Here is a 26,817-nt window from a genome sequence, read left to right as displayed (position 1 = left end):
AGAATAACCCAGACGTGAGGTGGAAGAGAAAACCCAGTCCCCTCCGGATGCCCGCCCCCCGGACGGCGAGAGGCCCCGGCCACTGTGCGCGGGCTCACGGCTGCTCCTCGGAACAGACAGACCAGCTTTGTGGTCCCATCATGAGTGAATGAGCTAAACAGTCATTAACACGTGTCCATTTCCTGCAGTGAGAGTTTGATGCACCTTCTAAAAACCCCCTACGAAGGTCGTCCACGGATGAGGCCCAGACTCATGGGCAGAAGCAAACGTCGTGGCCAGAGATGCACAGTCCTCCCTCCCCCCGCTGCCCGGCTCTGATTGGCTCCCAGAGGCCCATCCAGGGGCCATAGGACTTGGCTGGCTACCTGGTTTTCTGAAGTTACTTTTCCTCTCTACTAGTTTTTGTTTTGTTTCGTTAACAGATAAACAAAGGCAGGCCCTGGAGGCAGTGTGGGCTCCGCACCAGACACGGCGAGGCGTGTCACAATAAAGCAAGTCACGCATTCCCGTCTCCCAGCGCACGTAGGCTGTCTGTGCGACACCACAGTCCACTGAGTGTGCGGCAGCATCACGTCTAACCAGTGTGCGCACCCTGATAAAAACACTTCGCTGCTAAGAGAGAAAGCAGCAGAGCGAGTGAAAGGTCTTCAATGTGCACACAATGCTAAGCTCCGCCCGCCCGTCCCTGCCTCCTGGGAGCAGAAAGGCCTGGGCACCCGCACCCAGGGCCTGGACACGCCCACGGCTGGAGGCCGAGCCTGACCCTTCACTGAAGGATGGGTGGGCTCCTCACCTCCTACCCCTCAACGTTTGTTCAGGTTATAGAACAATTTCTGGCACAGCCGACACTCTCGCCTCGAGAGGGGCCATTGGCATCTCTACAAGCCACACGGGCCAGGAGCCACAGGGCCCCAGCCTCACACAGGAGGACAGCTCCCCCCCCCCCAAGCTCCCCCCCCCAACCCTGCGAGCCGGCCTGGGGACAGTTAGTGGACCATCACACACCAACCTTGGGGCCTCTCGCTCTCTTCTTCGTGGCCGCGGGTCTGGCGAGGTCCTCACGGCCTTCCTGGGCGCCTTCCGGGACATCCTGCCTCGCCGGTCCAGGCCTGACACCTGCAACCAGGGCCTGGAGGTCAGTCAGCACTTGCCACGCACTGAAGGCCCAGGCAGCCCAAGCAAATGGAACGTCAAGGGGCACTTGCGCGGGTCCGGAGGCAGAGCCTGCAAACAGCAGCGCAGCCTCTCCCGCGCTGAGGTCCGCTCCGGACCTTCCCTTCGCGCCGCCCAACGTGCCACACAATCCCCCGACTCGGGGGTCAGGTATGACTGCCGGATGGGCGACAACGTGCTGCTCCACCGGCCCAGGCGTCCACCTGCCCGTGAGGACAGACGCCTGCATCTCCCGCAGTTCTGTTTTATACGACGATCCAAGCCCGCCCTCCAGAGGAGGACACAGGTCTCAGCCCTGGGTGAGTGCCAGTGGCTGGAGATGAGCCCCCTCCACCCCCGGGCACCAATCTGCAAACTCCCTACGCATCTCTGCATCTCCACCCGACACCAGCGTCCGCTGTGAGGACACACACCCTCAAAAGACCCCATCGAGCACTGGCCGGTTTGGCTGTGGTTAGAGCGTCAGCCCCAGGGGCTGCGGGTTGAGTCTGGTCAAGGGCACACATCTGGGTTGCAGGTTCAAGCCCCTGCCAGTAGGGGGGGCAACCAATCGCTGTGTCTCTCTCATCCATGTTTCTCTCTCTCCCTCCACTGTCCTGAAAAAAAAAAAATCCATGGAAAAAATGTCCTCGGGTGAGGATCAAAGAAAAGAAAGACACCCATCCAGTGACGTGGCCTCATGTGTCTCCTTGTCCTTGCTTGCCCTCCCTGGATGGCCGCCCACGCTCTGAACCAGCTGCTGTCCTGAGGCCTAACACCACCACCACCTGCCTGGCCTCCAGGGTCCAGCAGGCAGCGGCCTGGGGTCACTCCCGCCCCAGCCCGGGCAGGGGCTGCTCAGCCGGCCCACGCGGCCGGTGACGCACCTTCCTGTAAACACTGCTCGCTGCAGATACGAGGCAGAGCACGGCCCAGCCTGGCAGCACAAGCCAGCAGACAACGCAGCAGACGAGTCAATACGAGGCAGAAACAACGCAAGCACCAGCGAAACCAAGTGACCCAACACGAGAGGGGCTGACGCGGGCACTCTGACACGAGGCACAATGACGCTGAGGGTCAGACAGAAAGTGTCAGCCCTTCTTCCAACCAAGTGCCAAACGAGGGCTGAATGTTTTCCTGAATTAAAACTAGTTCTTTGCAACTCAGGCCCTAAAAACGCCAGGTCCTGAGCACCTAGGAGCAACTTACCCGAGGCCTCTGGAGACACAGCTGACCACATGCTGGCCCCACTGTCTCCTCAGCGAGCTCTACACTCGACTTGCATTATTCAGCTCCCTCCTGGCCTCCTGCATCCCAGCCATGGCCTCAGGGGGAGAGACCCGGCGTAGCGCAGGTGGGTCAGGCCATGTCCAAGGGCGTCTGGCCTCTCATCGCACTGCCAAACCACAGCGAGCCCCAGGCTGCCGCGGCCTTTCTGACCTCACCCCGTCCCCGCCCCCTTTGACACGTAGCCGATTCCCAGGGGAGGTGATACCATGGCTGAGGATGGGCCACCGCAACACCACGGGTCTTGACTCCATCACCACAAAGCCAGGCTCAGATCAGACCAGACGATGCGCAGGCCTCCTTGGCCCTGAAGGGCCAGGATCTTGTCCCTGTGGCATGACAGGGGCTCCGAGTCACCCTCTGCGTGGCAGCCCACACCTGGCGGTGGCTGGACTGGAAGTTCCTGGAGGCCTGAGCTACCGACCTCACAGGGCGCGGGCACTGGGTGAGTCCCCCAAGGACCACCAGCCGCCTCCTGACACCCCAGGGCGCACTGCGTCCCGACACCAGCTCGCCACACCTGCGTGTACGTGCTTTGTACGTGGGTGTCACAAATAGCACTCGAAGCTCTGAAATACACAGGGCACAGCCAGGGATATCCTGAACCACCAAAACTAGTCTATGGCCCAGTGTTCTGAACTCCCTTTACAGTCCACACCATTTTAAAATAAATATTTGCAAACACATACTAAGCATAATGGAATATAAGATACACTTTCTTGTCAAATTTTATATATTTTCAGAAAAATGAGACATAAAAATTAAATTAAAAACATACAAAATCCTCTTTGTGAGATGATTTTGGGAAGTTCATTTACTTCCAAGGAAAAGATATACAATACATCTACGATTATTTCAACCCCAAACTTTCCATCTTGAAAAGGGTGGTTAACAGCATTTGAGGAACAGAAAAATGGGGAAGAATACACTTGGTCTTAGTGAAACATTCAGCCCAACCGTTGGTAAAGACAGTTGAATTTCAAGGTTTCGCATTCTGATGGCTGACGCACAGTTCTGCTCAAAGCCGGAAAGCGCAAAGCGTTTTCTGATTCTGCTGCCTTTGCTGAAATTACTACAATGCAGAGCTCGCTAATATGGCCACAACTAAGTTACAGAGTGGAATAAATCTATCTGAATGACATTTAACCTATTTAAAGCAAAATAAATAGAATTAAGGAAGGCCTGCTGCCATGAACCCCTTACGAAGGAAAACATTATCTATGTCTTTATAGCAAACAAAGCCCAAAGCTTCTTCAAAGCAAATACTGATCACATATGTCCATGCACTTTCCACACCTTCCCTGTCCCGACAGAATCGGCCGACGCCACCTTCACTTCCCTCTGAGGCGACAGCCCCCCGTGGGGAACTGCGATCACCCGAGTGGCCTGCACAGCAGCTGCGCCGAGGCTGCCGGCGGTGCCTCCGAGGATGGCTCTCGCCTGAGAAGGTAAGGGTGAGAGAAGCAGGTCCGTAGCAGCAGGTGGGACCCAGAAACCCCACAGAGAGGTGAGCCAGGACCCTAAAGAACGTACCATTGGAGAGTGTCAAGCCCACAATCTTTAAAAAGAAAAATATGTTCAATTACAGAAAAGCTCTGATGAATGTAAAGATGGATACGCCATGCCACATTCCTGTAACAGACACGGGCCGCCGTCCCCTCTGCACCCTCTGGCTACGTCTTCCCGTTCTCTGGATCCTCCACACTCCGTCACCTACAACACCCAGCTCCTCACTGAGATTCACCTGCAGGGGAACTCAACCGTCCAGAGGTGGCGTCCTCTTCCCGCGGGTGCCTCACATCCGCCGGGTCCCCGCTCTCCTTGCCGCCGGGGGTGCCGGCCCCGTGGTGTCCCTCAGGGCTCCCGTCTCCTCTCTGAGCATCCTCAGGGGGGCCGCGCCCCGGAGCGGCCTCGGCAGCAGGCATGTTCCTCGGGACAGGTGCGTGGGACCCCCCACTTGCAGGTGCATGAAGCCCCGGGCTGGCCTGGGCAGTGGCACTGGCAGCGGGGACCAAGCTGGGGTCCTTGCCCAGGCAGGAGAAGTCGGACATGCCCAGGATGCTGGCTCGCTCCCGCCTGGAGAGCCCGGCTCTGCAGGGGGGGTGGGCGGGGCCAGGAGGCGACTGCAGCCCTGGAGGGAGAGTCCCCAGGCTCCTCTCCCAGAGGTTGTCTGGTGAGAAGTAATCCTCATAGGAGGACGTGCCCCCAGGAGGAGTCCCCAAGGCCGGGCTGGCCGGGGCCTGGCCCCTGGGGGAGGAGAACAGCCGCACAGCAGACTTCCGGCCGCACTTGGGCTTCTTCGGCCTCCCCTCCGGGGGCGCGTGGGCGTGCTCCAACGGGCGCTTTCTCTTCGCGGAGGAGCTCCTGGCTACGTGTCCCAGATGGTGGCCTTTAGTTACCGAAGGCTGCTGGTCAGGGGTGGCCGCCACGCCTGCAGGGTCCGTCTGCCAACCCGCGTCCTCCTCCGCACGATGGCGCTCAGGCATCTGAGGTGCGAGCCGGCCGAGGTACCTGGGAGACGCAGGTGCGCGAACGCTGCTCGTTTCCAATGCCGGTGACGAAGCACACAGGGGGCTTCTAGTGTCGTCAGCGGGTCCTCCCGATTTCCTCTCCTGATCCCCATGCCCCGAGTCTCCACAAGGATCGTCAAAAGATGACTGCAGGCCGCCAGCCCAGGAGTCCTCTGGAAAACAGGGAGCGAGTGCACTTAGAAGGTCTCCATCCCCACGGGCACCGGAGCTCCCTCACAGTGGCACCTTCCCAGCACGTCCTCGGGTCAGGGAGACCCCAGCCTGTGGGGGACGCCCGGGAGGTGTGTTGTGACCCATGTGATCACACTCTCCCTGCACCCACTGCACAGGCTGCGGAACCCGCTTCTGCAGCTCCTACTGTGCTCTGTACTGGACGCTTGAATCGCAAGTTAGCTCACCTGAGATTGTAACTGTTTGTTTTCTTTTAATGAGCAACTGATTCTGTGCCCAGAAAGAAAATGCCCAAGAGAAAAACCACAGGAACCACAAACACGTCATGTGCTTATTACAATGAACTACTTCTTACTATAATTCCTAATTTCAGGGTAAATTCAGGGAATTCTAGTTTTAAGTAACTAGTCTTCTCATCAAATAAAATTCCAAATAAGAGAAAACATAATATTCTTAAAGCTAAAATATCACAGAAAATGATCTACCTGAACACAAAGTGTCATGTGAGATATTCAAAGAAGCTTCACAGGAGGCGTGAGCTGGGTTATCGAAAGACTTTTCCATCATCTGGGAAGCTGGAAGCATAATCAAAACATTAGATACAATTTTGTTATTTTTTCAGATGCAGCCAGCAGAAAGCCCACATTCTACTCTTAACCCTGGAGAATACTAACTATACACTCAATATACGCCTAAAATAAAGGTGTTCCAAAAAAATGTATACACACTTTAAATAATTATTAATTCCAATGGGTTAAATCTGAAAAGAAAGAAACATCAACCGAGCTACTAAAAACTGTCTGTGTATATATTTTGGGGGGACACCTTATATTAATGAAGCATAAGGAATTTCTGGAAGAAAATTTCAAGTCTACCCGGAGACAGATTAAAATCTGTTGGAATCGGGTAACTTTAACTCAAACACTTCCCACCACAACTGATGGGTCAGCACAGCGCTCATCTGACCACGTGAGGCTTACAGGTAGGGGAGAGGTTTGCCCGCTTCTCCTTCATCTCCTGCAGCCTCTGCTCCATGGCGCGGTGACGACCTCTGTACGCGGTCGCTGTGGGGCTGTACATCAAGGCACCATTGGATTCAAACAAGAGGACAGGGACGTCGTTATCTGGAACAAAGACAAGCCATAGCTACAGAAATGCTTATTTGTACCCATGATGTACAGGGTTGGTCTGAAACACTGAATTCAGAGGCCGGGTGACACAGGCAGAGAGAAATACCCAAACACATAGAGTACTTCAGAGTTTCACGACATTAAAGTATGTGTCCAAGTCATTAGAAGGATATATCTAGTGAATAAATGGGCAGAGGTGCCCGGCCGGCGTGGCTCAGTGGCTGAGCGTCGACCTATGAACCAGGAGGTCATGGCTGGATTCCCCGTCAGGCACATGCGGGAGTTGCGGGCTAGATCCCCTGTGTGGGGTGTGCAGGAAGCAGCTGATCAATGATTCTCTCTCGTTATTGACATTCCTCTTCCTCTCCCTTCCTCTCTGAAATCAATAAAAATATATTTTTAAAAAATTTAAAAACAGAACTGCCATATGTCCCAGCAATGTCACCTCCAAGGAGGTAACCAAAGAAAATGGAAGATATGTGCACCCATGTAAAGGCAGTGTTGTTGATAACAGTAAAGATATAGAAATAATCCAAATGTCCACCAACGAGTGAATGTGGTACACATATATACAATGGAGCATTACTCAGCCATAAAACAGAACGGATTGGACCTTGAGAGCATTATGCTGAAGGAAACAAGTCAGACAAAGTAAGGCAGATTCTGTATGAAACCACTAAGATGTGGACTCTGAAAGAAACAAAACAAACAAAACAAGCAGCCCCTGAACGCACTGACACAGAGGACAGACTGTGGCAGCAGGCGTAGGGGCCGCAATATGTGAAGCCTGCTGAGCGAGCGCACCTCCAAAGCACGCCTGGTGCTGGATGTTCACAGGTGTAACTGATGCCAACCCATCAGGCTGTTCACCTGAAACTGACATCCTGCTCGATGCCAATTACAGCTCAATAAGCAGAAACTGTTCTGGGACCGACTAGCTCAGCCACATGGCCCTGCAATGGCCACTATCAAGTCACAGGCGACTTTATTCTGTTTTCTCTCCCTGGCTGGAGCCGCTGCAGGCCCCCTCTCGAGGCCGTCCCACATGCCACTGGCTACCTCGGTGTGCAAGCACAAACACAAAGGAGGGTGCCATATTTCTTCTTACCTAATGTTGTTTTTTGCTTTTGTAGCTCATTAGCCATTTTCTCAAATTTCTTTTGAAGTCTCTTATCATTTTCTGGTGTTTTAGGAGTAAAATCTTTGGGCTGCATACACCTATGCTGTGCAAAAAAGAACACAGACATTAACTCTCAGTGCTGCCTTTGTGCAGGCCAGGAACGGGACCTGCTCATGTCCATTCCGGGCATCTCTGATCACAGTAATGACGAAACCCTAAGGAGGCATTTGTTGCACTACATGTGAGTTTGTACGATTGTGAAAACATATAAGGGCCCTGGCCGGGTGGCTCAGTTGGTTGGAGCGTCAGCCCGCGCACCGAAGGGCCTCAGGCTCAGTTCCTTCCGGTCAGCCACACACCCAGGTGTGGGCTGAGGCAATCCACACGGAGTCTCTCACATCAGTGTCTGTGGTCCTCCCTCTCCCTTACTCTCTAAGAAACCAATAAGTACAACCTCGGGGGAGGATTTAAAAAACACGACGATACATCACTAGGGCTGGCTGTACCAGCAGCTCTGCTTCTGGGGCACTCAGTACCCCAGCATTCTTCGTTCCCATGAAGATGGTGTCTCCTTCTTACTTTTGCTATTGACATTTGCCATTCTCATGGTCTCTCCCTGCCCCACAACATTATGACGTAGTAGTAAAACACAAGAGCAGTCATTTCTTAACTGCCAAAGGAAATAAACATAACTTAATCTTATCTCTAAATCACAGTAACCCCACTGAGCCAGTAAAAAGCAAGACGTGTAACTACACATACACAAGGTGACAGAGTCATGAACCTCAGCCTACGAAGCCCTCGGGAAGCGGGTCCCCATCGGCACAGCTTTCCTGTGAGAACACCCGCGCTCTCCCGGCTCTGCATTCCAGCCGCACGGAACGAGGGCATCTGACTCCACCCAGCTCCTCTGCCGTAGCCGCAGGGCGCCGAGCTGGGCGCGGGTCCCCTGACTTGGTTTCCTCTTGGCCGACAGCAGTCCCGTTTCTTACAGGTCCCCTCAAAGCACCCAGAGGGCAAAACCACCTCTAAACCACTAAGGACGCTGTGACAATGGCAGCATCAACAGTGACACTGAAGGCAGTGCCGGACTCCACTGCTAAAAACTTCCTTTCCAGGAATAAAGTAAAAGAATGAATAAATGAGTAACTGCCTACACTGGGTCAGATACTTACTTTTTTTTTAATGAGGCAGGGCAGGTGTTCGTGGGTGTTCGCCGCAGGAAACAGGGCCTCATCGATGTGCGCCCCGGCCGTCCTGCACCTGTGTGAGGAGACAAGTCCTTGGTGAGCATCTGTCTGCTAAACGCGTAGTGTGAAACCTGCACGTGCCCGTGTAACGGAGGACACCCACACACAGGCCACCTAACAGACACGTATACTAAATAAGTGCCCACGTGGCCAAGTACAAGAGCCGATGCCTTCTCACTTCCCAACATCTCCTCCACCTGGTGTTTCTGAGGCCGAGAGCCAAAGCTAGAGGCACGCCCAGGAAGCATCCTTCTTCTGCAATAACTTCAGATTTGTAACCCACTTCAGAATGACCAGTGCACGGTGCTCAAAAAGGTGTAAGCACGTGCCATGAAATGCATAATGAAAACAGAATGAAAAGGAGTGATTTAGGGCTGGAGGACCCCAAAGAGGTTGAAGGCAGAAAGCTTATCTTCCCTCCAAAGCCAGTTCTCTCTGTGTTTCTCTCCATACCTGTCCCCCCAGCTGGGCTGGGAACTGCTTTCCAAAACAGACAGTAGAAGAGGGGAGTGGCAGGATCCCCCACTCTGCAAATGGCACCAGAGCTGGGTCCTCACACCGAGTTCACACCCCACGGGCTGTGGCTTCCAGGGCCTGGCCGGCACCTGCCCTCCATCCAGCAAACATCACCTTATCAGCATCATGAAGCTGCACCTGGCTGACCCCCGACTCTGACCACTAGCTGAGGGTCCTGTGGACGCCAGGCCTGTCTCCTCCACAAACCTGTGCTGAGACCGGGAACGTCTGTGACTGGTAACAGCGAGATGGTGCGCGCTGCTTGCTGTTTTTGACTCACAGCGTCACCAAACGTTTGCTGCTAGCAGGACGGTCCAGCTGGCAGGTGGTTTAGAAGCACTGCTCCTTTTCACCCCGCTTTTCTCCGCAGGAACAGGCTCGACAAACTTCAGGTTGAAGAACAATCTTGAACCTGAGATCTCAGTTGTCTGTTCTTAGAAAGGAAACTCCCAGAAATAACCCCACGAGTGGGATTCTAGCGACACCTAGTGACCTTTCCTATGTACTGTTCACGTTTTCAGTGGAAAACAGGAGCCATAGCCTGGACAGCCCCTAACAAAGCAGACACAGAACCTAACATAAAGGTCTAAGTTCTGGTGAAGGAAGTTCAAGTGCACTGAAAAATAAGGGAGCAGCATGACACCGACTTTACGTTCTCACCTACAGAGGGGGGACGGCGAGAGGGCGCGGTGCGAGGGAGGCTGTGGGGCAGGTGCCTCACTGCGGGGAAAGCACGGAACTGGCACTTTCCCAAGAGGTAATCTGACAGCATCCACCACAAACGCAGCATGCGAGCCCTCGAAACCCAGACGCCCACCTCTGGAAGGGAACCCACGGAAAGACGTGTCATGCAGGCAGAGCCTCCTCGCCCACCCGTGGTCACTGCACCGAGGATGAGCCAGGGGAGTTCAGATGGCTCAGTGGAAGCACAGCCATAAACAGGACAGGCACGGGGGATGCACTTTACTGCCGGAGTCCAACCCCAGCAGGTCCAGGGGTCCCTAAAGGTGTGGATGGAGTCGGCGAAGAAGGAATGACACAGAGACAGCGTTCAGTTGATCAGCAGCCTAGCCAGGATCTCTAGCCAGGATCTCCAGCCAAGTTCTGGTCTGGATCTCCAGCGAAGTTCTGCTTAGGATCTCCAGCCAGGTTCTGTGTCCATGTTCTCTTGCTAGGTTCTCCAGGTTCTCCAGCCAGGTTCAGTCACCAGGTTCTAGTCAGGTTCTCTTGCCAATTTCTGTAGTCAGGTTCAGTCCAGGATCTTTTGCCATGTTCTCTCCAGCGAAGTTCTTCTGTCTCTAGGTTCTGTGTAGGTTCTGTCTTCTTAGTTCTGTGTTCTAAGTTCTGTGTTCTAAGTTCTGTGTGTTCTAAGTTCTGTGTTCTAAGTTCTGTGTGTTCTAAGTTCTGTGTCTTGCTGTCTTGTTACATCTGTATTTATACCAGTTGATTCAATCCTATCAATCTCTATTCCAAAGGTTAGGGCGTTTCTTATCTCCATTCCAGGGAGTAAAGATTATGTAGCTTAAGCATGATTGTTCATAGTTAAAGTGATTAATTACCCACCTGGCACTTAGTTAAGAGGTTTTATTCCCTCCCTACCTTCAGGGGAAAATCCCTACCTGGGGAAACAACCTTTCTCAGAGATCTTGGTTAAAACACATAGTGCCAAGAAGGTGAGCAAACATATTAAGAACAGTATGCCATATATGCCAGGTCCCTTGAAACAGCAAGGATGGACCGGCTCCCGGCACTTTACATGGGAGCAGAAAGACCACAGTCCCCCGCTACACAGACACGTGGGTGACAGAACAGAGTGGGTTTTAACAGCACAACCAGGGAGCAGAGCGCCCAAGGGGCCTCCTACAGACTGGGGGACAGAGAGAGCCTCTGGGCCGGGAGCCCTTCCACTGCGACAGGGGGAGGAGCTGCGCACCAAACAGGGGAGAACCGGGGCGAGGAGGCAGCATGAAGGGATCCAGAGTCCATAACACGCACAGTGTCCAAAACTCAGCCCAAAGCGATGTCATGAGGAGCCAAGAAGAAACCCACCGACAGATGCCAACTCCATGTGCTGGGATTACCAAAGACGCAGTTACTGAACGACAACAGGACTCTGCACGGAAACGCTCCTGCAGTGAGACAGGGAAGCTGAGACACAAAACACACACGTGAGAAAGAACCGAGGGCCCGGCCGGCAGCTCAGTGGGTCAGAGTTGTCCTACACCCAAGGCTGTGGGTGCGGTCCCAGTCGGGGCACCTTCAAAATCAACCAAGGAGTTTGTGTGAATACAGGGAACAGCAAATCGCTGTTTCGCCCTCCCCCCCACGTCTGTCTGTCTCTCTCTCTCTCTCTCTCTCTCTCTCAAGTCAATAAAAACAAAAATAAAAATAAGACAAATGGAAATGTTACAACTAATATTGCCCAAAATAATGTACTAAGTGGACATAATGACAAAACAGAGTTGACAAAGAGTCAGTGAACTTGAAGATTGATTTGGCGAGGAAATAAAAACTGAAAAATAATGAACAAAGCCAGGCCTCAGGACAGTGGGAAGATGTCAAAGGTCAAAGGCTGCTGACACAGGAGGGACTGACACGGAGGCCCAGGCCATCCCGGCCCCATCACACCCACCTCTGCTGCTTCTCCAGGGCTCCCTGCGCCCGCAGAGCCGAGCAGCTCCATAGACACCCAATGGCTCTGTCCCTTTCCAGAAAAGCCGGATCCCCGCTGTGCAGCGATCCAAGTTCTAGGCAAAGAGGGTCAAGGGGCAGAAAAGCCACTTGAAAAAACGGCCAAAACCTAGTAGCTCATACGTTCAAGCACCTCTGCGAAATCCACACAAGACAAGGAGGAAAGCACTTCAGGGAAACGTACGAAAATCAACGTTAAGAAGAAAAACTAAGAGAAGGCAGAGGAAAAGGGCACGTGACTTCCAACTGAGAAAGGAGGGGCATGACCAGGCCTCCTGAGCCTGAGGACAGCAGGCTGTGGGGCACCTGGACCTGCTGAAGACGAGCCACTGTCCCCGGAGCTGCATGTCCCTGCAAACGGCACCACAGACGAACCGGAATAAGGGCATCTTCAGACAAGGAAAACGAAGGACGTGTTGCCATCTCATTAAAGAGACGCTACACTGACAGCCCTGAAGTGAGAAATAAGCCACTAACAATGCCGTTTGGAGACGTCAATGTGCCATTTAATGGTGGACAGATCAAGAGGAGGACACAAAACTTAAAAGAAATATGGACCAACTACTATTGACCTGTCAGAAAGGCACAGAGAACATCCCTTCCACAGCCACAGAACACAGCCTCCCAGGGAGACCAGTGTGAGGGCGCGGAGCACGTCTCAATTACCTGGAGGAGACTGAAAAAATACAAAACATGTTCCGACCACAGCAGAACAAAGTGAGGAATCAAAAATAGAATGAAGTTTGGAAAACTCAAAATATGTGGAAATTAAACAAGAACCTCCTAAACAACCAATGGGTAAAATAAACTGCCAAACACACATTAGAAAACACTTTGAAGTAAATGACAACCCCTCAACCCAGCTAAGACCTACTGCCCGCTCACCACACCCTCCCCCACCCCCCCTCCCTTCGGGGCAAGCCTGGCGTTGGCTGGTCCTTCATTATCACGGCTTTGCACTCCCCTCCACTCCCTCCGTGGAGGCTGCTGGCAAAACCCAGCCCTGATTAACCCACTCCGCCCGCCTCCTTCCAGCTGTGGGCTGCTGGGTAAAGAGCGTGCCTGCTCCACCAGCCTCACGTTCAACTTACAACCACCATCCTCACGTGAGCTGCCGCTGGTGAGCGCCTGCCTCCAGCCTGGCTCACTCAGTGCCTCCGCCCCAGACCTGGTCCCACACCTTCTCCTCCCTCACATCCCACAAGAACTGCATCATGGGATGCCCGTGACCTCTCCCACCTCAATCTCCTCTCATGCTTCCCCTCAACACTCCCATCAAGGGCTCCACTGGGCCCCAGAAAATTTTTAAGCCCTAACCCCCAGAACCTCAGAACATGACTGTATTTGGAGAGGGGCCGTCAAAGACCTAGTTAAGGTTAAATGAGGTCATATGAGTGGGCCCTAATCCAATGGGACTAATCTATATATACTAGAGGCCCAGGGCACGAAATTTGTACACGGTAGGGTCCCTAGGCCTGGCTGGCGATCAGGGCCTATCTGTGGGGTGACTAGTGGGGTGATCAGGCCCCCCTCCCTGCTCAGACCTGCCTTGGCTGGCCTGGTGCCGCTTGCTCGCTGCCGCTGGTCAGGGCCTGCGGGCTGGGGATACTCCGGACCCCTCGGGGGATGTCAGAAAGCCAGTTTTGGCCCCATCCCCACAGGCCAGGTCAAGGGACACCACCTGGCGGAGGGACCCTGCTCACTCCGCAGACGCTGGGGAGGGACCGTGGGAGGATGGCTTCAGGGAGTGTCCGGCCCTTCTCGCCCAGTCCTGCCCCACTGGCCACCTTCTAATTAATTTCCTTTCAACGTGCAGGAACCTGTGCACCGGGCCCCTAGTGTCTCTGTAAGAGATTAGGACATAGACACTCAGGCACAGCCATTTGCAGACCAAGCAGAGAGAGAGGCCTCAGACGAACCCTGCCTTGCCAGTACCTGACCCTGAGCTCCAGCTCCCAGAACAGTGAGAATTACATCTGTTGTTCCAGTTCGGGAACACTGCTATGGCCACCCGGGCAGCTGATACAATCACTTCATGGCATTTGCTCCCTTATTGTTTCCTGAGCACTCCAACCACAAGCTTCGGACTGTGTGCTCATCACCCTCCAGGCGGGAGGTGGGGGTGGGGTGGGGTGGGGAAGCTATGCTATAACCACCCTCCAACTTGGAAACTGAGGCTTGAGGGTGTCAAATGACTTGTCCAGTGAGAAGCAGAGAAAAGACGGCAATCAAACATCACCCGATTCTGTGATCCATGAAAAATATACTGCTCTGCTTTACTAACACTAGATACTCAGGAAAGAAAGGACTCACTTTTCGACCCAGAGCACAGAGACGAGCTTGACGCCTCTCTCTCGGGCTTTGTCCCAGGTGCGTGGGTATCCGTCTTTGAACACAACGTGAGTTACTTGCTTGTTAAAAGTTTTTGAGACCTGTGGATAAAGTGCAGGAAAAAGAATTACATTATTATTATTTGCACACAATTTCATAAAGTATAAGCGAGTGCCATTCATGGAGACAGTTGCAAAATAAGCAACAAAACAGCAAACTGTAGCAACCTACAAAAAGGATAATACTGGGTGGGCAAAAGTCGGTTTACTGTTATTCACATGAAAAAGAGTACAGGAATCTATAATAATAAAAGCATAATATGCTAAGTCGGCCCGACAGCCGAACGACCTTCCAGACGTCCTTCTGGACAACCTTCTGGACGAAGCTGGGGCTGCGAGGGCCAAGCCCCTTGCACGAATTTCATGCATCAGGCCTCTAGTTAATAAATAACAACTCGAGAATAAACTGTTTTGCGTACCCACAACTGCAAACCTACTTTTGTCCCTGAACATCCCCACCACTTGAATGTATTCCAGGACTGCAATACATAGGTTAACATGGAAAAAAAAAATCAATAATGATTATCCACTATATTAACAAAATAAAAGGTCATTACGATCATCTCAATAGATGCATACAACACACCTGACAAAATTCAAAAGTTTATTCCGAACGACAATTCTTAGTAAATGAGGATCTCAATGCTGGTACAAAATGCAGTGACTAGCCTTAACTACCTCAAGTTCCAGTTTGGTACACCTAAAATCTGTCAGCTATGCCCAATGTCCCAACTTCGCAACCATTCCCTAAACACCTGTTCCCTCCCTGCATACCCCACCTGACCAACAGCATCACGCCGCCAAGGAACCAACGGCAGGATCCATATTCTCACCCTGGAGCCCTCTCTCATTAGCACAAGACCAACCGTTGCATAAATCCTACTGCGCCAAACTCTTACTGTGGTTCTTTTTTCTCCTGTCACTTTCCCACTGTCTTCTTTTCCCTTCATATCTAATAACTCCCCAAATTATGTACCAGAGGTCTAATACATGGAGCAATGGTGAGGTGAATCTGTTACATGTAGCGATGGTGGCATGAATCTGTTACTCACATGTAGCGATGGTGAGATGAATCTGTTACTCACATGTACGATGGTGACATGAATCTGTTACTCACATGTAGCGATGGTGAGATGAATCTGTTACTCACATGTACGATGGTGACATGAATCTGTTACTCACATGTAGCGATGGTGAGATGAATCTGTTACTCACATGTACGATGGTGACATGAATCTGTTACTCACATGTATGATGGTGACATGAATCTGTTACTCACATGTACGATGGTGAGATGAATCTGTTACTCACATGTACGATGGTGACATGAATCTGTTACTCACATGTATGATGGTGACATGAATCTGTTACTCACATGTAGCGATGGTGACATGAATCTGTTACTCACATGTACGATGGTGACATGAATCTGTTACTCACATGTAGCGATGGTGAGATGAATCTGTTACTCACATGTACGATGGTGACATGAATCTGTTACTCACATGTAGCGATGGTGAGATGAATCTGTTACTCACATGTACGATGGTGACATGAATGTTACCCACATGTAGCGATAGTGAGATGAATGTTACTCACATGTACGATGGTGACATGAATCTGTTACTCACATGTACGATGGTGACATGAATCTGTTACCCACATGTAGCGATAGTGAGATGAATGTTACTCACATGTACGATGGTGACATGAATCTGTTACTCACATGTATGATGGTGAGATGAATCTGTTACTCACATGTAGCGATGGTGAGATGAATCTGTTACTCACATGTACGATGGTGACATGAATCTGTTACTCACATGTAGCGATGGTGAGATGAATCTGTTACTCACATGTACGATGGTGACATGAATTTCTTACCTTTGCCCCCATCTCCACAAGTTGGTTTGTAAATGTCTTTGAATAATTTTCTGTTCCATTGGCTGACCACACTTCCACATAAGCCACTACATCTGAAAACAAACAAGGTGTCAGCATGAAATATACTGAAATCCCATCATCCCTTGCCCGAGTTTTTCGATACATTTCTCGTTATATTTACACCAAAAACTTCTTTTTAAATTTCTCCAATTACAAGCCTATTCAAAATAGCATCCGTGCTATTATGGTTCTTAAAATTTCAAGCAAAGAACGACGTTAGACACGCACATGGCCGTGGACAGTTTACATGAACCCTCCATGCGCTCCCCAAGTGCTCAAACCAGGCTCAACTCCTCCGGGGCGCGAGTCCTGAAAAGGTCGGGACAGTAAACAGTTCAGACTCGGGGCCAAGGAGACGTCCTGGCTGCAAAGCAAACACTGCCACAGACAAAGCTGAGGAGGGGGCAGAGCTGTCTTCCCATGAAACGTCACAGGCGGTGAAGGGAGAATCGGAGGGCATTTTCCTGTCTCCCTCCTTCTCCTGTGCCCCCCCCCCCCCCTTTAGAGCAGCGGTCACAGCCCCAGCTGCCGGCCTGCGGGGACAGGAGCAGCTTGGGGTCGGGAGCTGGGGGGTCGGGGGGCGGGGAGCGGGGTGCGGACGCCGCGGCTTTTCCTCCAACCCAGGGCCGGAAAGGGGGCCCAGGTGCGCGGGCGGAGCAGAGGGAAGTGGCGGAAGCGCGCACATGCCGCAAGAGGAACAGCCACGCGGGCAGCGCCTGTCGGGCGGCCTGGGTCTCCCCCTGACTCGGGGCCCGACCCCGCCCAGCGCCTAACTCTGCCCCCGCCCGCCCTGCCGCCCGGGTCAGGACCGAGGGGCGGGGGCCCGCACGCTCCGGCCTCAGTTTCCCGCCGGCCCAGCACTCGGGCAGCTCCGGGCACGGTCGCGGGGGGGCGGTGTCCGCACGGCAGGGACACGCGTGGCCGAGGGCGGCTTTCTTTTCCTAACTTGTCACCCGCCCCGAAGCCACCGGCCCCGGCGCGGGGAGCGGGGAAGCGGGGATCTATGCCCGTGGGGCTGGGGGTGTCCGCCTCCCGGGCCCGGGGCCCCGCACACGCCACGGGGTCCGGGAGCTCCCCGCCCGCCCCCACCCGCCCCCCGAGGAACCGGCTCTCACCTTTCAGAACCAAGCCCCGCGGGGCCCCGGGGGCCGCCATGAGGGCCGCAGGGAGCCGCACCGCCGACCGCGCCGAGCCGGACCCGCAGCCCCGCGAGTGCGCAGGCGGGAGCCGCTCCCCGGCCCCGCGGACGGCCGCTCTCCCGGTTTTCTCCGCGGCCGGGGTGAAGGCGGGGGCCCCGGGACCGGGGCCGGGCGTTTCCTGCGTCGAGCCGACGCGTCTCCCGCGTTCCCGCGGGTCCGGGTCCTGCTCCGCGAGGCCTTCGCTCTGTCCTCTCGTCCGCTGGGAGGGCGGACGGCCCGTCGGTCCGAGCCGCACCCCTCGGTGCCCAGAGGAGACGCTGACGCTCTCGGCGCCGCACCGGGGCCCACCTGGGAGCGGGGCGGGAGGGCGTCGTCCGCTCAGGCCCGCGGGGGCCGCGGAATAACCGCTCAGAACCACCGCGCCTCGGTTCCCCGCGCTCCCGAGCGCCGCCCTGTCGTTCGCGCGCGGAATGGCCGCTCGGGACGCCGGCGCGGGTGGGGAAGCCTCGCGGGCGCCCCTGTCAATCAACTCCGCCACTCGCAAACCCCGGATAGGACGTCGTTTGACAGGACCGGACGGGCTCCGCGCTCCGAGACCACACTGCGTCCAAGCGCTCCGCCGTCCAGCTTCAAACCTCCCGCCCGCGGAGCCCCGCCCACCCCGCGCAGGGCGCAGGCGCAGTCCCGTCCCCCGAGGCTCCGCGCAGGCGCAGTTCCGCCCCGAGGCTCCGCGCAGGCGTCTTCCAGGAGCAGGCGCCGGGCCGGTGCACCCGGGAAGGTCCCCTGGGGCGGGTCTGGGGCGGGGCAGGGAAGGTTCTGCTGTCAGTCTGTCCTTCGTTCTATCTGCTCTCCCTGCGACTCGGGACCAGTTACGGATCGATACCGCCTGCCGTAAAGGATGACCCCAAAGCGTGAGAACGTTCCCTTCCGGGGTGGGTGGGGCTGGGAGGAGGGCGGGGAAGGGCGGGGCAGATGGAGATATAAGACCATCAACAATAAAAATATATTAAAACCCGCTGTCAATTCCAGGCCGTCAGGACCAGCTTTCGGTCTGTCGCGGAGACTAGACACACTCCATTCCAGCTCCACGGGAGACGCGGCCTGAAGGGTGAAGGGCCCCTGGTCACCTGGGGTCAGAGGTCAGGCTCCAGGTGGGGTCAGCTGGGTGGGTCCCGGTGGACCCGGGTGGAGACTTGTCTCCAGATGTTTCAGAGCCAGCGGTCCATGCGCCATTGATGAGCTGCTAGATCTCGCCGAGCTTCATTCCTGCAGAGGGGCCTTAGAAACGGAGCAGCCTATGCGTCGCCAGTCATCCTACCGAGGAGGCGCGTGCATCACCCTGCATGTATTTCCCTCCTCGGTCCTCCCTGAAATTCCATTATTGTCGAGGTGTTTATCCTGGTACCGGGAGGCTAGCCGAGCCCCCGCCCCGCTGCCTCCCCAGCTCCTGACGAGCTCTCAGGGCTTCCTCTTGTTTCATGGGATTTCATGCGATGCTCACAAGGGGACTGTTGCACAGAAACTGTAATTATAGGCATCGTACATATAACTATTATACAGATACATAAATAGTAGAGGCCCGGTGCACGACATTCATGCACGGGGAGTGGGGGGCCCTCAGCCCAGCCTGCACCCTCTCCAATCTGGGACCCCTCGGGGGTTGTCCGACTGCTGGATGGGGCCTAAACCGGCAGTCGGACATCCCTCTCACAGCCCCCAACTGCCCCCTGCTGCCAACCAGGTCGCCCCCAACTGCCCCTCCCTGCTGGCCTGGTCACCCCCAACTGCCCCTCCCTGCCGGCCTGGTCGCTCCTAACTGCCCTCCTCTGCCGGCCTGGTCACCCCATGCAGCCTGCTGTTCGGTCCTTTGGTTGTCCTTCACTAACCCCTCTGCTGGCCTGGTTGTAGGCAGCCATCTTATGAGGGCGTGACAGTCAATTTGCACATCACCGCTTTATAGCATGGTTCTCAACCTTCCGGCCCTTTAAATACTGTTCCTCATGTTGTGACCCAACCATAAAGTTATTTTCGTGGCTACTTCATAACTGTAATGTTGCTACTGTTATGAATCGTCATGTAAATATCTGATATGCAGGGTGGTCTTAGGCGACCCCTGGGAAAGGGTCGTTCGACGAGACCCGCTGTTATATAGGATGCCGTTATCATACTGTTAAGCAGCAAAAGGTGAACCAAGTACATTGTAAAGGCCTAACGGGCTGACTGAGGGTTCGCAGGTGAGGCGACGTCCCAGCCAGCAAGCAGGAAGGCTCCCGAGGCTACAGGAATGGGAAGGGGGGGTGGGACAGGGAAGTCCCACTTTTTAAAAAAGGATTATGTTCCTTCTTGGGGGACAGTTGGGAGGATTTAAATTTAAATTTTGGGTATTAACACCTCCTTGATGCTGACCAGGAGACGCCAAACTGGCGGGCTACGATTACAATCCCGGGGAGGCTGGAACTAGAGCAGTGATGTGTCGGCGTGTCAGCATTTGAAAAACCCTAACTTCACTCTGGTGCCGTGCCACAAATAGGAATTTTTTGATATTTGCAACCATAGTAAAACAAAGACTTATATTTTTGATATTTATTTTATATATTTAAATGTCATTTAACAAAGAAAAATCAACCAAAAAAATGAGTTCGCGTGTCACCTCTGACACGCGTGTCATAGGTTCGCCATCACTGAACTAGAGTTAAGTCTTGGTTTGCAGATGTGGGGCTTAGCATGAGTGACCCTGTTCTGGGCCTGTTGTTTCTTTATTATTATTACTGAGTTTATTGGGGTGACATTGCTAATAAAATGATACAGGTTTCAGGCGTACAATTCTGTAAAACATCATCTGTATTTGTATTGTTAGTTCGCCACCCGAAGTCAGGTCTCCCTCCATCACCATTTACCCCTCCTGTACCCTCTTCTACCCCCACGTGCTCTCCCCTCTGGTAATCACTGTGCTGTTGTCTGTGTCTATGAGGCTGCTTGTTTGTTGTTGTTTTGCTTAATCCCTTCACCTTTGTCACCCAGCCCTGCAGCTCTCCTCCCCTCTGACAGCTGTCAGTCCGTTCTCTGTATCTAAGAGTTGGTTTCTATTTTGTTTGTTAGTTTATTTTGTTCATTAGATTCACATAGAAGTGAGATCATATAGTACTTGTCTTCCTCTGACTGGCTTATTTCACCCAGCACAATGCTTTCCAGGCCCCACCCTACTGTCCCCAAGGTTTCCTTCTTTTTTACGGCCGAGTAACATTCCATTGTGTAAATCAGGGGTCCTCAAACTTTTTAAACAGGGGGCCAGTTCACTGTCCCTCAGACCGTTGGAGGGCCGGACTATAGTTTAAAAAAAAACTAGTCGGCTGCTAAGCAACAGACAGCGGCGGCAAAAACACCCGGCGGGCTGGATAAATGTTTTCGGCGGGCCGTATGTGGCCCGCGGGCCGTAGTTTGAGGACCCCTGGAAATGAAACGCTGCTTTTTCATCTACTCATCCACTGATGGGCACTTGGGCTACTCCCGTAGCGTGGCAACATAACTCTGCAGTGAACATAGGGGTGCATATAGGCTTTCAAACTAGTGTTTCTGGTTTCTTCAAATACATTCCCAGAAGTAGGATCACTGGTTCATAGGCAGTTTCGTGTTAATTTTTGAGGAAATGCCATACTGTTCTCCACAGTGGCTGCCCCAGCCTGCATTCCCACCAGCAGTGCAGGAGGGTTCCCTTCTCTCTGCATCCTCAGCAGCACTACTTGTTTGTTGACGTACTGAATGTAGCCATTCTGACAGGTGTGAGGTGATATCTCACTGTGGTTTTAATTTGCATCTCTCTGATGATTAGTGATATCGATCATCTTCTCATATGTCTATTGGCCTTCTGTATGTCTTCTTTGGTAGTGATTCTCAACCTTGGCTGCACATTAGAATCACCCGGGGATCTTTTTAAAATCCTGATTTCTGGGCCTCATCCTCCAGAAATTCTGTGTCTTTGTTATGGGGTGGGGCCACAACATTAGTAACAAAGAAACAGAATTTCCGGAGGATGAGGCCCAGAAATCAGGCTTTTAAAAAGATTCCCAGGTGATTCTAATGTGCAGCCAAGGTTGAGAACCACTGCTCTTTGGAAAAGTATCTATTCAGGTCCTTTGCCCATTTTTCAAATTGGATTTGTGTGTGTGTGTGTGTGTGTGTGTGTGTGTGTGTTGAGTTTTATAAGTTCTTTGTAAATCTTGGATATCTTGGATATTAACACCTTATCAGATGTACCTTTGGCAAATATGTTCTCCCATTCGGCGGGTTGTTTTTTCATTTTGTTGATGGCTTCCTTTGCTGTGCAAAAACATTTTAGTTTGATGTAGTCCCATTTTGTTTATTTTTTCTTTTGTTTTCCTCACCTGAGGTGCTATATCAGGAAAAATATTGCTGTGAGAAATGTCTAAGATTTTACTGCCTATCATTTCTTCTAGGATTTTTATGGTTTCGTATCTAACATTAAAGCTGTTGGGTTTTTTTTAACTGAACCACAAGAGGGGCTCCCTTGACAAGCCCTACAAACTCATTAACTGAAAGTAACAACACAGGATGTGTTAATCAAAAAATTCCTCACTCAGTGGGTAGTGATGGGAAGTCACATCGTGCAGCCTATATGATAGACTGAGCTTTAGTTGAGCAAGCTCAGCCCGTTGTTTTTGTATACAATGGAACCTCGATTCTCAAACTTAATTCATTCTGGAAGGCTGTTCAGGAAGTGATTTGTTCAAAAACCAAAACATTTTTTCCCATTAGAAATAATGTAAGCCCGGCTGGTGTGGCTCAGTGGTTAAGCATCAACCTATGAACCAGGAGATCACGGCTTGACTCCTGGTCAAGGGCACATGCCCGGGTTGTGGGCTCCATCCCCAGTAGGGGACGTGCAGGATGCGGCCAATTATTCTCATCATCGATGTTTCTATCTCTCCCCCTCTCCCTCTCTAAAATAAATACAAATATCCTATCTAATAAAAGAGAAACATGGTAATTAGTGTACAACCGCTACCCTTCCCATTGGCTAATCAGAGCGATATGCAAATTAACTGCCAGCCAAGATGGCGGCTGGCAACCAGGCAGCTGGAAGCGAACATGAGGCTTGCTTGCTTCAGTGACGGAGGACTCCAGCATTCCCGCCTGCTGCTGCCAGCCTCTGAGCTGCAACTCTAAGCAACTATGTTACAAATATAGAAGCTAAACAAAACCCCAGAAACCTGCTTTAGTCCGCCGGGCTTCAGCCAGCAGAATCGCAACATTGTTTCAAATACAGAAGGTAAACAAAGGCCAGAAACCTGCTTTCAGCAGCGGAGGCCTAAGAGCTGGAGCCTCAGAGCTAAAGCTGGTCCAGAATAAAAAATAAAAATAAAAAAAGGAGCGGTTGGGAGCTTCAGTCACCAGCCAGCCTGAAAACAACCCTCAGCCCCTCACCCAGACTGGCCTGGCACCCCAGTGGGGACCCCCACCCTGATCCAGGACACCCTTCAGGGCAAACCAGCCGGCCCCACCTGTGCACCAGGCCTCTATCCTATATAGTAAAAGGGTAATATGCCTCCCGGCACCGGGATCAGTGTGACAGGGGCAGCGCCCAAACCCCTTGATTGCCCTGCGGCTCTGTGTGTGACGGGGCGGGGCCACAACCTCCCTATCCTTCCTGCTCTGTTCGTGACAGGGGAAGGTGCCCCAACCCCCTGATCAGCCCTGCTCTGTGCCTGATAGGGGGAGCTCCCCAACCCCCTGATCGCCCTGCGGCTCTGTGTGTGACAGGGTGCAGCGCCCCCAACCCCCTGATTGGCCCTGCTCTGTGTGTGACATGGGGCAGCGCCCCAACCCCCTGATCGGCCCTGCTCTGTGTGTGATGGGGTAGAGCCATAACCTCCCCATCAGCCCTGCCCTGAGCGTGAGAGTGGCAGCGCCCCAATCCCCTGATTGGCCCTGCTCTGTGGGTGATAGAGGGCAGCGCCCCAACCCCCACCCCACGGGCCCTGCTCTATGTGTGATGGGGTAGAGCCATAACCTCCCATTGGCCTTGCCCTGAGTGTGACAGTGGCAGCGCCCCAACCCCCTGATCGGCCCTGCTCTGTGGGTGATAGAGGGCGGCGCCCCAACCCCCTGATCCGCCCTGCTCTGTGTGTGACAGGGGGCGGTGCCCCAACTCCCCTATTGGTTCTACTCTGTGAGTGACAGGGGAGAGCTCCTCAACCCCCTGATCGGCCCTGCTCTGTGCGTGACAGGGGGGAGCTCCCCAACCCCCTGATGGGCCCTGCTCTGTGCGTGACAGGGTACGGAGCCCCAACCCCCCTGATGGGCCCTACCCTGAGCGTGACTGAGGGTGGCATCGCAACCACCCAATCCGCCCTGCTCTGTGCATGACAGGGGGCGGCGCCCCAACTCCCCAATAGGCCCTGCTCTGAGGCCAACCAGGAGCTGCACCTAGGGATTGGGCCTGCCCTCTGCCACTCAGGAGCAGGCCTAAGCCAGCAGGTCGTTATCTCCCGAGGGGTCCCAGACTGTGAGAGAGCACAGGCTGGGCTGAGGGACCCCCCCTTCCCCCCGAGTGCACAAATTTTTGTGCACCGGGCCTCTATTATATATATATTTTAGTATATTTTATTGATTTTTTACAGAGAGGAGAGGAGAGGGATAGAGAGTTAGAAACATCGATGAGAGAGAAACACCAATCAGCTGCCTCCTGCACACCCCCCACTGGGGATATGCCCGCAACCAAGGTACATGCCCTTGACCGAATCGAACCCGGGACCCTTCAGTCCCCAGGCCGATGCTCTATGCACTGAGCCAAACCAGCTACGGCACAAATATATTTTTAAAAAATAAATAATGTAAATTGCATTAATTCATCCCATTTCCCCAGATGATGCCCTGTTTTAGCCTTTCTTATACACTGTGCACATCTAATGTACTGTTTAACCTACAAAAAAACACTTCTTTCCTTTCATTTATCCAATCACCCCCCTCTTGGCCTTAAGCAGTCACTGTCAGCACCTGGCCCTGGGGTGCCTCCCATGCTGTCAGATGCAGCAGCTTCGCTGCCTCCGTCCCGTCCAGATCCTGCCACTGGCTCCCTGCTTCTCCCTGATCCAAACCAGCAATGTTCTTCTGCCTCTTGCATTGCCTGTGATCCTTGTCCCTGTGCCACCCTCAGCACCATCAGGGTCTTGATGGCCTCTTTATGTTTAAAATTGTGCTAAATGTCCATTTTGCCAGCAACAGAAACAAATATTATGGAAACGTGTCCTTTGGGTGACCTTACCTAAAGCCTAAATAATTCTTTTTTAAAAACATTGGATTTCCCTGTCCCACCCCCTCTGTGCTTTTACAAACCTCCCGTTTGCGTAGCCCCTGGAGTGCCTGTCCACTTGCCAGTGGGACGCTGCCCAATCCGTGAATCCTTCAGGAAAGCCAGTTAGATCTTTACAAGGCACTTGGTTCAGTTTCTGTTGCTGAACAGTACGACACGATCATATCCCTATATCTATATAACAGTTATACTTATCCTATATAATAAAGAGGTAATAGGCAAATTGACCATCACGCCCTCGCATAAGATGGCCGCCACAAGATGGCCTGCAGGGGAGGGCAGTTAGATCTTTACAAGGCACTTGGTTCAGTTTCTGCCGGGAGCCGGTCCATCCTTGCTGTTTCAAAGGACCTGGCATATATGGCATACTGTTCTTAAAATGTTTGCTCACCTTCTTGGCACTATGTGTTTTAACCAAGGTCACCTCTGAGAAAGGTTGTTTCCCCAGGTAGGGATTTTCCCCTGAAGTTAGGGAGGGCATAAAACCTCTTAACTAAGTGCCAGGCGGGTAATTAATCACTTTAACTATGAACAATCATGCTTAAGCTACATAATCTTTACTCCCTGGAATGGAGATAAGAAACACCCTAACCTTTGGAATAGAGATTGATAGGATTGGAATCAACTGGTATAAATACAGATGTAACAACACAGAACTCAGAAGACAGAACCAGGAGGCACAGAACCTACACAGAACGTTCTCTAGAGACAGAAGAACTTTCCTGGAGAGAACATGGCAAAAGATCCTGGACAGAAACTGGCAACAGAACCTAGAGACAGAACCTAGCGAGAGAACATGGCAAAAGATCCTGGACTGAACCTGACTACAGAAATTGGCAAGAGAACCTGACTAGAACCTGGTGACTGAACCTGGCTACAGAACCTGTCTGGAGAACCTGGAGAACCTGGCTGGAGAACCTAGCGAGGGAACATGGCTACAGAACCTGTCTGGAGAACCTGGAGAACCTATCTGGAGAACCTAGCAAGAAAACATGGACACAGAACCTGGCTGGAGATCCAGACCAGAACTTCGCTGGGGATCCTGGCTAGAGATCCTGGCTAGGCTGCTGATCAACTGAACGCTATCTCTGTGTCATTCCTTCTTCGCCAACTCCGTCCACACCTTTGGGGACCCCTGGACCTGCTGGGGTTGGACCCCAGCATATGGCGCCCGAACAGGGACCCCTAGGTAAGCGCCTCGCACTCGGGACGGATAGGACTCCACCATAGGAAGAGGGTGGATAGTCTTCGCCGACTCCGTCCACACCTTTGGGAACCCCTGAAACGGGATTCCCATAGGTAAGCCCCCCCCCCATTGAGAACCCCCACACTCAGGACGGATAGGACTCCACCAGGGTGCTACAGACCCCCCTATAGAGGATAAGTAGGGTAAGAAGGTGGATAGTACAGAACTTAGATTGAGAAGATGTGCCATACTGAGTCCAAAGAAAGAAGACTCTGTATTGATCTTTAGATTAAGAAGATGTGCCATACTGAGTCTAAAGAAATAAGACTCTGTATTGATCTTTTAACACATATGCTTGCTAGCAGAGGAATTTAGGTTACTCCCAGTCAGACAGAACATTTTATACAAGAAGCATGTCCATGCTTTTCTGAGGAAGGAAAGGTAAATGTAAAGTCATGGGAGAAGGTAGGCCCAAGGAGCCTTATCCTTAACCCCACTGCAGCCTTTCCACCCTGGGAAAGTGCAGGATTGGCAAGTTCTCCCTGGGGTGATAGATCAGGACTCAGGTAATAGCGGAAAGCGCCAATCCTACTCTTAAAATGGATACAAGAGAGCATTTGGGGTTTTTCTTTTTAATGCCTGCTTTTAAAAAATAAAAAAGGGGGAATTTGCCGGGAGCCGGTCCATCCTTGCTGTTTCAAAGGACCTGGCATATATGGCATACTGTTCTTAAAATGTTTGCTCACCTTCTTGGCACTATGTGTTTTAACCAAGGTCACCTCTCTGAGAAAGGTTGTTTCCCCAGGTAGGGATTTTCCCCTGAAGTTAGGGAGGGAATAAAACCTCTTAACTAAGTGCCAGGCGGGTAATTAATCACTTTAACTAGGAACAATCATGCTTAAGCTACATAATCTTTACTCCCTGGAATGGAGATAAGAAACGCCCTAACCTGTGGAATAGAGATTGATAGGATTGGAATC

The 26,817-nt window shown here is 52.6% G+C and overlaps 1 protein-coding gene across 3 annotated transcripts in view; it reads right to left on the bottom strand.

The window, feature by feature from the left end:
• The window catches only part of MCPH1 (microcephalin 1), a 99,601-nt gene extending 81,666 nt beyond the window's left edge, over positions 1-17,935 (bottom strand). For 2 of the 3 annotated variants that reach the window (XM_036303906.1, XM_036303907.1), the window contains exons 1-9: positions 17,298-17,934; positions 16,123-16,214; positions 14,162-14,280; positions 8,567-8,654; positions 7,380-7,494; positions 6,122-6,265; positions 5,627-5,716; positions 4,184-5,122; positions 1,010-1,116 (exon numbers count right to left, since the gene is read on the bottom strand). In XM_036303906.1, coding sequence (XP_036159799.1) covers positions 1,010-1,116; positions 4,184-5,122; positions 5,627-5,716; positions 6,122-6,265; positions 7,380-7,494; positions 8,567-8,654; positions 14,162-14,280; positions 16,123-16,214; positions 17,298-17,337 — 1,734 coding nt within the window. In that variant the 5' untranslated portion in view covers positions 17,338-17,934. Of the gene's footprint in view, positions 1-1,009; positions 1,117-4,183; positions 5,123-5,626; positions 5,717-6,121; positions 6,266-7,379; positions 7,495-8,566; positions 8,655-14,161; positions 14,281-16,122; positions 16,215-17,297 lie in introns of all 3 variants that reach the window. The other variant, XM_036303908.1, reaches the window with a different exon arrangement.
• Positions 17,936-26,817: the final 8,882 nt, after the last annotated feature.

This window comes from Myotis myotis, unplaced genomic scaffold (assembly GCF_014108235.1).
Source record: "Myotis myotis isolate mMyoMyo1 unplaced genomic scaffold, mMyoMyo1.p scaffold_m19_p_39, whole genome shotgun sequence".
Lineage (NCBI taxonomy): Eukaryota > Metazoa > Chordata > Mammalia > Chiroptera > Vespertilionidae > Myotis > Myotis myotis.
This window is presented reverse-complemented; position numbering and strand designations above follow the sequence as displayed.